The sequence below is a fragment of the Cheilinus undulatus genome, linkage group 18, assembly GCF_018320785.1.
Source record: "Cheilinus undulatus linkage group 18, ASM1832078v1, whole genome shotgun sequence".
Classification (NCBI taxonomy): domain Eukaryota; kingdom Metazoa; phylum Chordata; class Actinopteri; order Labriformes; family Labridae; genus Cheilinus; species Cheilinus undulatus.
In genome coordinates this window covers 21,843,100-21,855,969 of record NC_054882.1, presented here as the reverse complement: position 1 = coordinate 21,855,969, position 12,870 = coordinate 21,843,100, and the positions used below count along the sequence as shown (strand labels likewise).

Genomic DNA, 12,870 nt, shown 5'->3' with positions numbered 1-12,870 from the left:
TAGAGTCCTGACCTCAACCCAATTGAGATGCTGTGGTATGACCTCAAGAGAGCGATTCACACCAGACATCCCAAGAACATTGCTGAACTGAAACAGTTTTGTAAAGAGGAATGGTCCAAAATTCCCCCTGACCATTGTGCAGGTCTGATCTGCAACTACAGGAAATGTTTGGTTGAGGTTACTGCTGTCAAAGGAGGGTCAACCAGTCATTAGCCTAGGGGTTCACATAGTCTTTCCACCCTGCACTGTGAATGTTTACATGTTTTGTTCAATAAAAACATGAAAACATATCATTTTTGTGCAGTATTAGTTTAAGCAGACTGTGTTTGTCTATTGTTGGGACTTAGATGAAGATCAGAACACATTTTATGACTAATTTATGCAGAAATCCAAGAAATCCCAAAGGGTTCACATACTTTTTCTTGCAACTGTATATATATACATGCTGCAGTCTGCAACAAATACACACGATGAGCTATTTTCACACCAGATGCAACTAATGTGTATAAGCGGCTGTCTGTATACGTGTCTGCTTTTGTAAACCACAGCAGCTACATAAGTAGTCTGTCAGACAAGCAGGCGTGCATTTTTTGCATGCAATACAATAAATAACAAATGAGGTTTAAGCATCAGGCAGATAATGAGGGACTAGCTGCATATGTGCAAATCAGCAGCTGTAAATGCATGTTACCATGTTAGGATCAGAGGGACAAGGGGGGAGGCCTTCTCTGGTGTCCTCCGCAATAACATCCTGACATGAGCAAAGAATAAAGACAAGGGTTGTATAGAGAAAAGAGGCTAATGAAGGCATTAGGAGGTAAGGTAACAGACACTGTTAGGATTGGATGGGTGTTTGGCATAGTTCAGCAAGGAGGTCGTGGTTAAAATGTTAACACAAGAGAATCACACAGAAGAGAGGAAAGGACAAAAGAAGAAATGTAGGGATAAGAAAAGAAGGTCTGACATTTAGTTGTATGTTTGTGCAGTTTGTTGATGAAGAGGAGTCCTTCTAAGTTTAATTATTTTATATCATGAACAATAAAAGAAGAAAAAGATCTCCCAAAATTGGAACTACCAGCCAGAAGAGACTGAGAAAGTCAAATAAATTCTATCTTTTCACAGGACATAAAGAATCATGAAACAGTCTTTTCAGCTATAAAATAATGTTGCATTATTTTCACACATCTACAAAAAAGCTCAATTCTAAGCAAGTGTATATGTCTATAAAATGACACACAAGATAAAATGTTTCACACGTGATATATTTCACATCCATCCAAGCAAAAGCCGAAAACAATGCTTGGGAAGGGCTGAACTTTTCAAAAAATAAAAGCGGGAGATTAGATGAGCATTCAGTCTGTTGCATTCATCATGGGCCAATCAGGGTGACAAAACATATGATGTAGTAGGCTTTACCACCCTGGGGTGTAAACTGCATAACTCTCGCTCAACAGGCAGCCGTTATCATTGTTTATTGTCAGTGGAGCCAGTTGATAACTCAAACTCTTGTCAAAGCTGATCAGGAGGAAAGCAAAAACATCCTTTCTATGGGATTAAGATTTCAGTGTTCAATGTTGTCCAGTTCTGACAAAACTGTTCCTATCTTCACTCACAGTTTACAGGCTCCCCTAAACTACATCCAAAGCTACCAACTCATTCTCCTCAAATGACCCAAATTGGTCGGGTCGTCCTAAGACCGTAAATAAATGTTGAGCCCAAAACACACCGTCCAACAAGTGTCCAAATCATTGCCCCCCTTGTTTTCAATAAACCAACTCACACTGGACGTGTGCAGATGTCTTGCCTCCCCATCTCACCTGGTAAGCTGACGTCACATGACGTAACAGGTGTGCTTTGGGCTTTACAGAATTGGGCTTTTCCAGATAGATCTACTTAATGGCAGACGAGGAATCTGACCACTGCATTGGCTTTACAAGGTTAATTTGTCTAATTACTAGTCACAAATATCTAACTGCTCTTCACTTAAGCCTATTTATGTGCCAAGTAAAAATACATTTTTTCCAAGATATAAAAAGCAAAAATGAAGGCCTGAATAGTGCTCATAATATGAAATTAAAACAGCAAATAGGGCAAGCTAATTTACTTGAATTCACAAACCATAAATATCATGGAAAAAGGAGAGAACTTTTAAAGCCTGTTGATGACAGCAAATGCTTTTAAGCCAGGCAGTAAAAGTTTTCTGTGTAGTTCTGCTGTAAAACGGGTCATTTTCCAATAGATGTGAATGTGACTTCCTGGGCTTCTACAGACAGCCTTAGGTGTCTGCTGTTCTTTCCTACTGGCTTCATTTTTCCATACTGGAGGATGGTACTAGTTTGGAATGAAAAGAGCAAGCCGATTTAGATAAGACATCTCTTCTTTAAGACACCAGAATCAGATTTGCTTGCTTTGTTGACATTTTTTATTACTAGCAATGCAGGCTTTGTTTTCTGCTTTTTTATCAAAATGTTTATCTGTACTTGTCAGGTGAGTGTGGCATAAAATAAGTAGAATCAGATTGGACAAGAGATAGAATTCAATCTGGAAAGAAACAATGAATGGGGAAAGCCAGATTTGAGCCTCCGTACATGGGACGCATAGACGTAACCTCTAGACTACCAGCACCCCTGTTACGAGATATTTTTGACACAAAAGTAACACTTGCTTAGATTGGAGTTTTGTAGTGTAGTTTATGTGCAGCTTTTATTTTCTACTACTTCTTTACTTACAAGTCCACTGGTGTTGTCCTTAGTCTGACCGGATGGTTTAATGGAGGGGCGCAGGGATGGGGGGGCATGGTGGGAGTAATGCCGAGGCAGGTGATACACATGGTGGGGGAAATAAGGCTATGAAGGGGAGAGGAAAGGATGAGGGGAGGGGAGGGGAGGGGAGAGCGGGTAAAAATAAAATGAAAATCATATGAGGGAGGTCAGGCTCACAAGAACAAAAATTACCACAGGGACGAGATACAGTTGTTAACTTGCTTGTTGCATTCTAATTAAAAGAGGAACTGCTTATCTAAAAACTTTGGTTTCATGATGCAAATACAACAGCCAGCTGATGAAAAGCAACATCAAAACTAAAAGCATGGGAGTGAGAAGCTCAATTCAGAAATGGCCTTTAAAAAGCCTTTACTTGCTGATTGTGGTGATCAGTGAGAATTATTTACTGTGGAAAAGGCATAAAACAACATTTACGTGCTTTATTTAAGACAATGAAGTCATGGAACCCTCACAGACTCAGGTACAGTATATTGCGGATTACATAACTAAGACTCCTCTCGGTCTCACCCGGTTGTAAAATGGATGCTGAGGTCCTGTCATCCCACTGAAGTAGGCACTGTGGGGCTGAGGAGGCAGGGACCCAGCAAAGGAGCCTGTTGGGGAGCAGTTGGCAGAGTGCTGGCTGTAACCTGACTGCGGACGGGGCACTGCATCCTGCAGCGGCAGCGTGGGATAGGTCACTCCTCCCATGTGCATCTGTTCCCTGGCTGCACGCACATCTAAGAGACGACAAGAGAGGAAGAGAAATGGAAGTGTTTTATCTGCGATGCTGGTGATCATGTCTTGGCTATGACTATAAAGACCCTTCAGATCCACCCACACATCAATAATTTTATGTCAATGTCTCTAGAGAGTTTAGATAGTGGTAGTAGTGAATTTGAAGAGAAAACAGGCAAATTCCTTGATTCTCAAAGCACAGCAGGGAGTAAAATAAGAACCTTAACATGTTCTCCTTCTCCAGAATAGAGAACAATCAAACAAGTATAAGCTGGAAGAAAAAGAGGGTGCAGATGTTACGATTACATCGATCTTCAACTGTGAATTCCATTCTCACTTTGATTCCTATTACTCAGTTTACTCATAACCCAGAAGGCGTGCTGATATTCTGTCTTTTCCAAATGTTAAACTGGCCACGTGATGACTCTGGCACATGCTGTCCCTCACAAATAAATCCACCCATGTAAACAAACAAAAGCAGATCATGCGAATTGTAGCATCAACTCTTTCCCGCAATTGTTTTGTCATAAATCAGTTTGACTTCTGATCGAGAAGGAGCGGAGGAGGGAAACTTTGGTAAAACCGCCGAAATTAAAGTGAAAAACGCCGGGAGACAGAACAGAGTGGCTCTGTGTGGCTGGCAAGAAAGTAAGACGCAGAAACAGAAGCAGGCACCAGAATGTCTCCTGGTTATACAAGTGGCTGCTGAATGACACGCTGAGTGAGACCCGATCCAGCCTGCAAACACAATGGGGGCCTTATGATGTGAGTCAGGCTCATGGGCGGGTATCACTGACAGCGCTGCCCACTGGCTGGCCACAGGACGCCGGGCACCGAGTACCGAGCCGCCGCGGAGGGAGAAGGATGACTGGGCGAGAGCTTTGGTCACCTTCCGCTCCCTGGGGACACGTGTGAAGGTGAAAGCACCCACACACTTTCAAAAACAAACACGTTTTGGTGGATACATATACACACTTTTAGCACAAGAGTCATGCACTTTTACTTAACATAAGGTCATAGAGCTTGGTCAGCTGCGCCCTCCATGACTCAACCTTCAATGGAACAAACTTTGTGTGTACGAGCTTGTGTGCTGTCTGTGGTCTCATAACACTATGAAGTAACAGCTTCACACTAGGCGTCATTGACACTCCTGTATAGGCTGGATGGATGCTGACGCATGGAAGCAAAAGTACAGCGCAGCTCTGGATTTCAGATTAATACTGATGCACTATAACGTCACTGTCAATACAAAGTGTGAACATTTGTTGTAACACTGGAGGCAGATTGATGACACAAGTGAAAATATTGTCCCGATCCCTCAGCGCTGCAGTGGAAACCTGCTCGACATTTGATTGTTTGGAAATGAGAAGTGAGCTGTGGGATTGTGAGAGAGCCCCTACAGTGGGTGATTTTAGAGCAGCCCCGGCTACAGCGTTATGAGTAATGTCACTGCCAAATGAGCTGGCAGTGAATATAACACATCATGTCAAGGAAAGTTCTTGTTTTTCGGTGCTATTGTATACCAAAATCTTTCTTATATTATATTCTTTACAAAAACTGTACAGTTACCTTTTTCTCAGACACACAAGCATACACAATTTATCACCCGAATTATAATCATCCTAAAAAAGGAACCTAGAAGTTGTACCACTGAAGAACAATCTGAAAGGACTATAATGTGGATTTGTGTTTTATCAAATAAAACTGATAACAAAAAATGTACTTTTGTTTTCTTCAACTTGATTTCAACATTTATCTAAAGCTTAAAATATGGATGTTGCTGCAAATAAGCTATCAGATATTAAACATGGATCCTCCAAAGACACCCTCACCCTGCAAGCACAGAGGATCATTATAATCAGAATAGTTTCAAGATGATAACACAAGACTGTATGATCAGTTCAGTATCCTTTGATAAGGAGGGGAATGATAGGGTCTAGAGGAATACTGACACTACATTAATTAATCGTATTTGCCATTTTATGCATTGTTTTCTATAATAATTGTGTGAATTACTGAGATATGGTCAAAACTGTGAAGTGTAAGTTAAAAATAAACTTAAACATTTTGCCTCAGAAAGTCTAGCCAGATCATCCTTGAAAACTTCATATCTATGCAAATTTAAAGATTTTTTTCATGAGAAGCAAAGTATAAATGCATCTTAAAAAATTTGAATATTGTAAAAATGACACATTTCCTGTAATGCAATTAAGAAAACTGAACTCCAATGTATTCTAGATTTATCACACACAAAGTGAAATATTTCCAAAGGTTTTTGTTTTAATCTTGATGATCAAAGCATAAACTCAAGAAAATTCTCCAAAATATTAAAATATTGTCCACAAGTCCAGTTTTTGATTAGTTATTTCAGTCTTGAAAAATATCTCTAAGCAACTCAAAACACCTGCAAAGGTTTCCTGAGCTTTTACTCTCTCACACAACCACAATCACAGGGGAGAATGCGGACTTGACAGTTCACCAGAAGACAATCACTGACACCCTCCACAAGGAGGATAAGCCACAGAAGTCACCTCTGAAAGGGCAGGCTGTTCTCTGTATCAAAGCATATTTATGGAAAGTTGACTGGAAGGGAAAAGTGTGGTAAAAAAAAGGTGCACAAGCAACAGGGATGAGCTCAGCCTTGAGAGGACTGCCAAACAAAGCAGATTTGAGAACTTAGGGGAGCTTCACAAGGAGTACCATACACCGAAGCTGAAGTCAGTGGATCAAAAGCCACCACACACAAATGCATCAAGAAAATGGGCTACAAATGTTGTGTTCTTAGTGTCGAGCCATTCCTAAACCACAGGAGATTTGAGAGCCCTTCATGCTTCCATCTACTAAGAAGCTTTTTGGAGGTACTGATTTCCTTTTCCAGAAGGACTTGGCACCTGCCCACAGTGAAGCCAGAGCCACCAGAAACTGGTTTGCTGACCATGGTGTCATGGTGTTACTGTGCATGACTGCATAGCCAGCAACTGGCCTGACCTGAACCCCGTAGAGAATCTCTGTGGAAATGTCAAGAGGGAAATGAGAGACACCACACTCAACAATACAGGTGAGCTGAAGGCTGCTATCAGCAGCCTGGCCGTTTTAAAACCCCAGCAGTGCTACAGACTGATCGCCTCCATGCCACGTTGCACTCATGTTGTAATTTGTAGAAAAGGAGCCCCAACCAAGTATTGACAGCAGAAATGAAAATAATATTCCAAAAGATTGACCCTTTTGTATTATAAATCATTTTTTGTGTTGGTGTTAAGTAATATTCTAATATCTTTGTGAGCTATGTCATAATCATCAAGATTTAAATTAAACAAGACTTGGTTAAAACCTAGTATATTGCTGAACGCAACTATCTGGGATGCCTGTTGAAATGCCTGACTGAAATGTGTGTTCAGGCAGAGTGATTTTGTCAGTATTGTTTTTAAAAAATATATTTTTAGCCAAATGTACTGTAATTGGTTACTTAAATTTATATAGCTACATATTGTCCTCTCTCTCTGTCTTTCTCCCTCTGTGTGTGAGACGAAGCCCTGAGCAACGTCATTCCCCCCTCCCCTCCCGCTTTTCCTTTATCGCATCTGATTGGTTAAAAGTTGTGGACAGAAACAAATGCACCGACACAGACACATCGATTCAGCTGCAGCCCTTGAGAACAGGGAGAAGAAAATAACCTCCCTTTATTCTGTGCTCCTTTGTGCGGGGGAGGGGAGACATCATTACAAAAAACTGGCAAAAACCTCTTCTCTGTACAAGACGAGCTTTCAGTGTGGCCCTTTGCTCTGGTTTTAAACAGTGGTCCAGTTCTGAGTAAACTGCAGCGGTCCAGTACAGTGACATCCAAGCTAACAGCTGACACCGGACAATACCGGACAAGCCCATCGGAAAGCCATGCCAAAACAGACCAGGAGTAGAGCAAGAACATTTTTTTCTGTCACAGAAAGCTTTTAGTGTTGCTTTCTATGCTTGTTTTAATAAAAAAAAATGTCCAGTTTTGACAAAAGTGCTGCTGTGACCAATTCAGATCTAATCGCACCTCTAGCAGGCATTGTATACAAGCATTCACACAAGAAACCCTGTCCCCCTTAACTATCACATAGTCATGATGAAGCAGGTCAGCAGAGGAGTGTAAACATCTTTCTCAACATGAAAAGCTTATAGGGTTGTTTTTTTTCTTTATTTCATATAGAAACATAGCCAAGTTCTAGTAAAAAAGACGCCATGCTAAAGCTATATCTGAGGTATTTAGAGCAGTGGAGGCAGCCATTAGAAGGCTTTCAGTACAAGTAAACCCTGCTCATAGCGAAACTCTGTATGTATGGCTCTAGTTAACACAGTGGAGGCAGCCATTACCGACGGCTTTCAGTTGAACCAAACCCAACTCTGTATAGTATGACTCTGAAAGTAGGATCACTCAGTCAGACATAAACAGAGCCATCTGTAGAGCTGACCTAAGTGGTCAGCCAAAAAGTGCGGAAATATTTTAGTCTGTGTGTGATAAATGCACAAAGTTTGCAAGTTTTGCTTTTTGACGTTAAATTACAAGAAAATATGAACTTTTTCATGATATTCTAATTTTTTGAGACACATCTACAAGGGAAAAACAGTAAATAAAAACAAAAAAGTAACTGAAAAAGCACAGAAATAAAAACTAGTCAAACTAACTAACTAGACAGCACAAACAAAACCCATTCTCTAAAGAACAAACTAGGGAATTTCTTTTGGAAGAATCCAAATTCCTGCAGGGGGGAAACTTGGAATCTATGCGCATGTGCATTCAAACTGTGCTAGCTAAATACCTAACTTTTGGTGTTTTCACATATGCACAAAACTCCTACAATTTTCTTGAATTTTAGATGTGAACACCAGCAGCTGAAGCTTGCCCCATAACTTTACAAAGAATTTGGCCTGCCAGCTTGATTTCAGGGTGAGCCGATTAGTGAACACAGCAGGAAATATTCAGGAAAATTCAACGCATATTAGGGGATGAGACTGAAAGGGTTTTAATTCGATGACCTACAAACAGCAAGCAAAACAACATAATGAAGCTTCTTCATACTCTTCTCAATTCTTTCCTGCTTGTTCATTGATACTGTTAGTACATGCAAATAGTCATAGAAATCACTGTCATGAAAGGGTTGTGTTCTGTCACTTTGTCTGCCATCTTTAATTCTCACGGTGCCATTTTTACACCATGTCCTACACCCACAACAGGGGAAACTGTGCTCTGGGAGGGCCTCGTGGGTAAGCAATTCAGGATGATTTTAGGAGTAAGATGTCCAGAAATCTTGATTTCTTGACAGTTTCAGAAGTGTGGGCATTAAAATAGCTTTAAATATGTGCACTCAACCAGAGTTTTTACCAAAGACTGTCAAAAAATTTTGACAAAGCCTGTTTGACGTCAGCCGTATGATCAAAACAGACGGACTCAAACAGCTTTTGAAGTTAATCTGTGGTGGCTTCCATATTGAAATCGCTTCCTCAACCGAACTTTGGATCAACCTAACTGCAAACAAGAGCCCACCCACTGAGCTCAACTTCCTGTCAGCTAAGCTATTACAAAAGCTAGCCTACTGGTGGTAGTGTCTGCCTATCAAGTTATCTGTCAATCAAATGAGATGGGCCAATCAGTGCGCAGTGAGGCTTTTCCTAAATACAACCGAAATGACTGTGGTACAAAAAAATTCACCCCCGTACAGTGAGAGGACATGAAGACATTAGCTACAGAGACATGTTTTGTTTTTTGAACCACACTGTAAACCAGTCAATCTCTAGTGTAAAAAAATGCTTTTAACATGTGTTGTGTATGTGACTTCCAATGTTTCTGCAGCCAGCCTCAAGTGGATACTTGCTGTATTGTGATTTTTTGCACTTCCACACTGGCTTAGGACTGGAGGCTGCCATTTGGTCTTTACAAACCTGCAATTATTTCTCTGAGTTTTGGGTCCAGGTTGACGGTGCAGGGCAGAAACATCTCCACATCTTTGGCGGTGAGGACAGGTGTCCTGGAGGAGAGGAAGACCTCAAAGCTGCGGATGTCTCCATCAATCTCCAGCAATGGTTCAACATCTTTAGTGGTGGGGATGTTTTTAGAAATTCTTCAAAAGAAAAAGAAAAGTGGGTTTAGCATGGGTTAGCATTGTTCAAGTGTAAAAGATCTATTTAATAATATGATAATTTTTCACAAATAAGCATCTACTTGGTTGGTGAATCTTAATATAAACTGTTAAATCAAACAAGTGACAATGTGCATTGGCTTTTCATGCTCTTTGACTTGGAAACTAAATGTTTGTTAAAGACAGTAGCACCACTTTCCTGTCATGTCACACATATATTTAAACATGTCAGTTTTGCTAAATTTCAACATCTATTTACAGAGAAAAACACCAAGTGTCACATTCTGTTAAAAAAAGAAAAGAGGAAATAGCAGGCAGCACTGTTTAGATTTAAGAGATATGCAACGGTCATCATCATCATGAGAGCAGAGAGATAACTGGATTTAGAGAAGGCGAGATAGTGAAGGGGGGATGTTCGAGGACAGATAGAGAGAGGGATGTTATCTTTTCTCAGCAGAGGAGGAAACCTGAGAAGATGACAATCAGGGTAATTTAGCAAGCAAGAGACGGAAGCGCGTCATGATGCTCTGCCACGGTTAACATGATGTTTGTTGTTGCAGAAGCCAAGTAAACACTGTGTTTGAAGATTGTTCCATTACTGTGAGAGATAGTTTTCCTGTCTTTGCTGCAGAAAAAAACGATGTCACTTCAAGAATGTCATATGGATCCAAAGGCCCTGTCATCAGATTAAATTTATAAAACTCAAACTCCAGCACTGTAGAATATGAAGTAATGCTAAAAGCAGTAGAAGTGGTAAGACCTTCTCTGAACTGATGAGTTCTGAGAATCAATACGGAAGTGTGGTCGGGAATCAAGTTTCAGCAGGGTTAAAAAAGACATCAGCTTTATCATGGAAGGTCTAACATGTGCCAGAACCTACAAGAAAAGCCAACATCAACCACCCAAAGCAATCAGCACATCTCGTTAATCCCTTTATTCAGACATGAAAATATGAAACTCTGAGTGACTTTTGACACCAGCCATTCATCACCAGAGTGTGCAGTTCTTATCAGATGAATGAGGAGACTCAAGCAGGGAGCAGACATTTTTTTGCATCTCTACTTCCATTTTTCATCCAAACCCCTTCATCTTTTTCTCAGTGGATTTTTTTTTCTCTTAACCTTTCCCTTCTTTCCACTTCAACCCCATCCCACTCTCCTCCTCCATTCATCACCCCAGTCTACGTAGTGGCATGCGGAGAACATGGGCTGATCAGTTTGGGTTTTCCCCTGAGCCTGACCTGTTGTTGAAAATGAACACAGGCTGGCCTTTCTGCAACTTGATTGGATGATTAGTGCTATGACTGCAGCACGCTAGCTAAGTCAGTGTGAGGTCAGCATCTGGCGAGGGTTCAAAAGAACACACTGTTAGCTAACAATCCAAAGTATCAACTAAGCTAATCTAGTTAGCAGAAGGTCCAACATGTTCCCAGTCTGCTTGACACAGCGAGGTGGGTAGTTAAAACAACAAGCTAAAGAAGCACACTGCCTCAGGTAAAAGCTACATTTTAAGGGTTTTATTCTGATATTCTGCCTCTCTGCATAGAGTGAACAGGTAGGGGTCCAGTCTTCTGTTCAAGGACATTTTGACAGGACAGATGGCTGGTGATGGACACATCTGCTGTTCCAGGGCTCAAACCTGTGACCTTGTGGATACAAGTCTGGCAAGAAATGTAGGGATGGGGGTGTCGAGGAGAGGCAAGTTAAGTTGCATCATGATAAACATCATGATACAACAGGATATACGTAAGTACAATATGATACAACAGAAAACAAATTATAAAATATGATACCAGTGATATAGTGGAATATGATAAAGTAAGTATGGTTAAATTACATTTGATAGGGTACACTAAAATATAACACAATACAACACAGAAAATTGCTATGATACAATATAGAACAATATGATAAGATATAGTTTGATATGAGAAAATATGTAAAAATATGGTAAAGTATGATAAAGTAAGATACAATGTGATAGAATACAAGTGTCAAAGTGCATTGCAATATGATACAATATAGCAGGATACAACATGATTTGACAAAATATAGTACAATATGATAACATATAATATAATTAGATAGCGTAAGATATAGCACAATACAATTACAATACAACACGATAGAGTGATAAGCTAAGAATTTGTTTTATACAGGAAGACATAAGAGCACTGAAGGATGACGTATGCATGTATGGCTTTTGAAGTGGAAATATTTCCTCTGTGTTATAATGAGTGTATGTTTAAATGAAAATAAAAAGTTAAAAAAAAAAAAAAAAGATACAGGAAGACATGGCATGACATGGCATGACACGACAAGATACAATACACTGTATCGTCCCCTTGACAAATTTGTCCTGGACTCCAAGTAGAATATGGTGAAATATGATACCATACAATACATTATAGGATATAGTCAAATATGGTAAAATATAGGAAGGGAAAAAAATAATAGGAGATGATAGGATAGGACAAGATACGATACAATACAGACCATGACCTTAATTGTCCACTTAAGTAAATGTGTCCTGGACTCCAAGCACAAAATGCCACAATACTAGAACATATGATACAATTAGAGAATACTAAATATAGGAAGACAGGATAAGATATATTTTGATAAAAGATGATATGATATGATTTTGTCCTGGACTAAAAGTTTAATATAGTTAAATACGATACAATATGACAGGATATAATATACAGTAAGATATGGGAAGATATAGGAAGACAGTATATCATATAATATCATACTATAACATATGAACTTGCACAGATTAAGACTGGGTCGATATGATGCGATACCCGTTATAGTCCTCTTTAGGGAAAGTTGTCCTGGACTTCAAGAACAATATGGAGCACTTAGGAATGGGTGATGATATAGTAATACTCTTTGTAAGGTATTAAAAAAATAGCCAGGGTTTTAGTTTGATTGCCGTCATGACGACCATGCTGTGTGATGAGTGCATGTTTATAATAAATGCCTTTAGAATATGTGTCAGCATCGGCATCACTGCCTGTTTAAAAATATGCTTAAAAAGTCATTAATAAAATCCTGCTCATGATTTCAGGCCAATTTCGCAAACAATGAATGTACGCAAATATGTCGACATGCAAACTCATGCACCATCGGCATGTTGCACAACATGAAAAAAAAAAAAAACTTACATTTCCAGATCCAATCCAATAATATTTGGGGATGGTTTGACAGTATTAAGAAAATGCAATACCATGTGCTACGACACAGTAAGTT

At 39.8% G+C, this 12,870-nt stretch overlaps 1 protein-coding gene across 4 annotated transcripts in view; it reads right to left on the bottom strand.

Moving 5' to 3' along the window:
- The window catches only part of kidins220a (kinase D-interacting substrate 220a), an 80,574-nt gene that overhangs the window by 13,525 nt on the left and 54,179 nt on the right, over positions 1 to 12,870 (bottom strand). For 2 of the 4 annotated variants that reach the window (XM_041812215.1, XM_041812216.1), the window contains exons 24-27: positions 9,420 to 9,598; positions 3,291 to 3,502; positions 2,730 to 2,846; positions 692 to 751 (exon numbers count right to left, since the gene is read on the bottom strand). In XM_041812215.1, the coding sequence (XP_041668149.1) occupies positions 692 to 751; positions 2,730 to 2,846; positions 3,291 to 3,502; positions 9,420 to 9,598 (568 nt within the window). The remainder of the gene's footprint in view (positions 1 to 691; positions 752 to 2,729; positions 2,847 to 3,290; positions 3,503 to 9,419; positions 9,599 to 12,870) is intronic. The other 2 variants (XM_041812217.1, XM_041812218.1) reach the window with 1 other exon arrangement.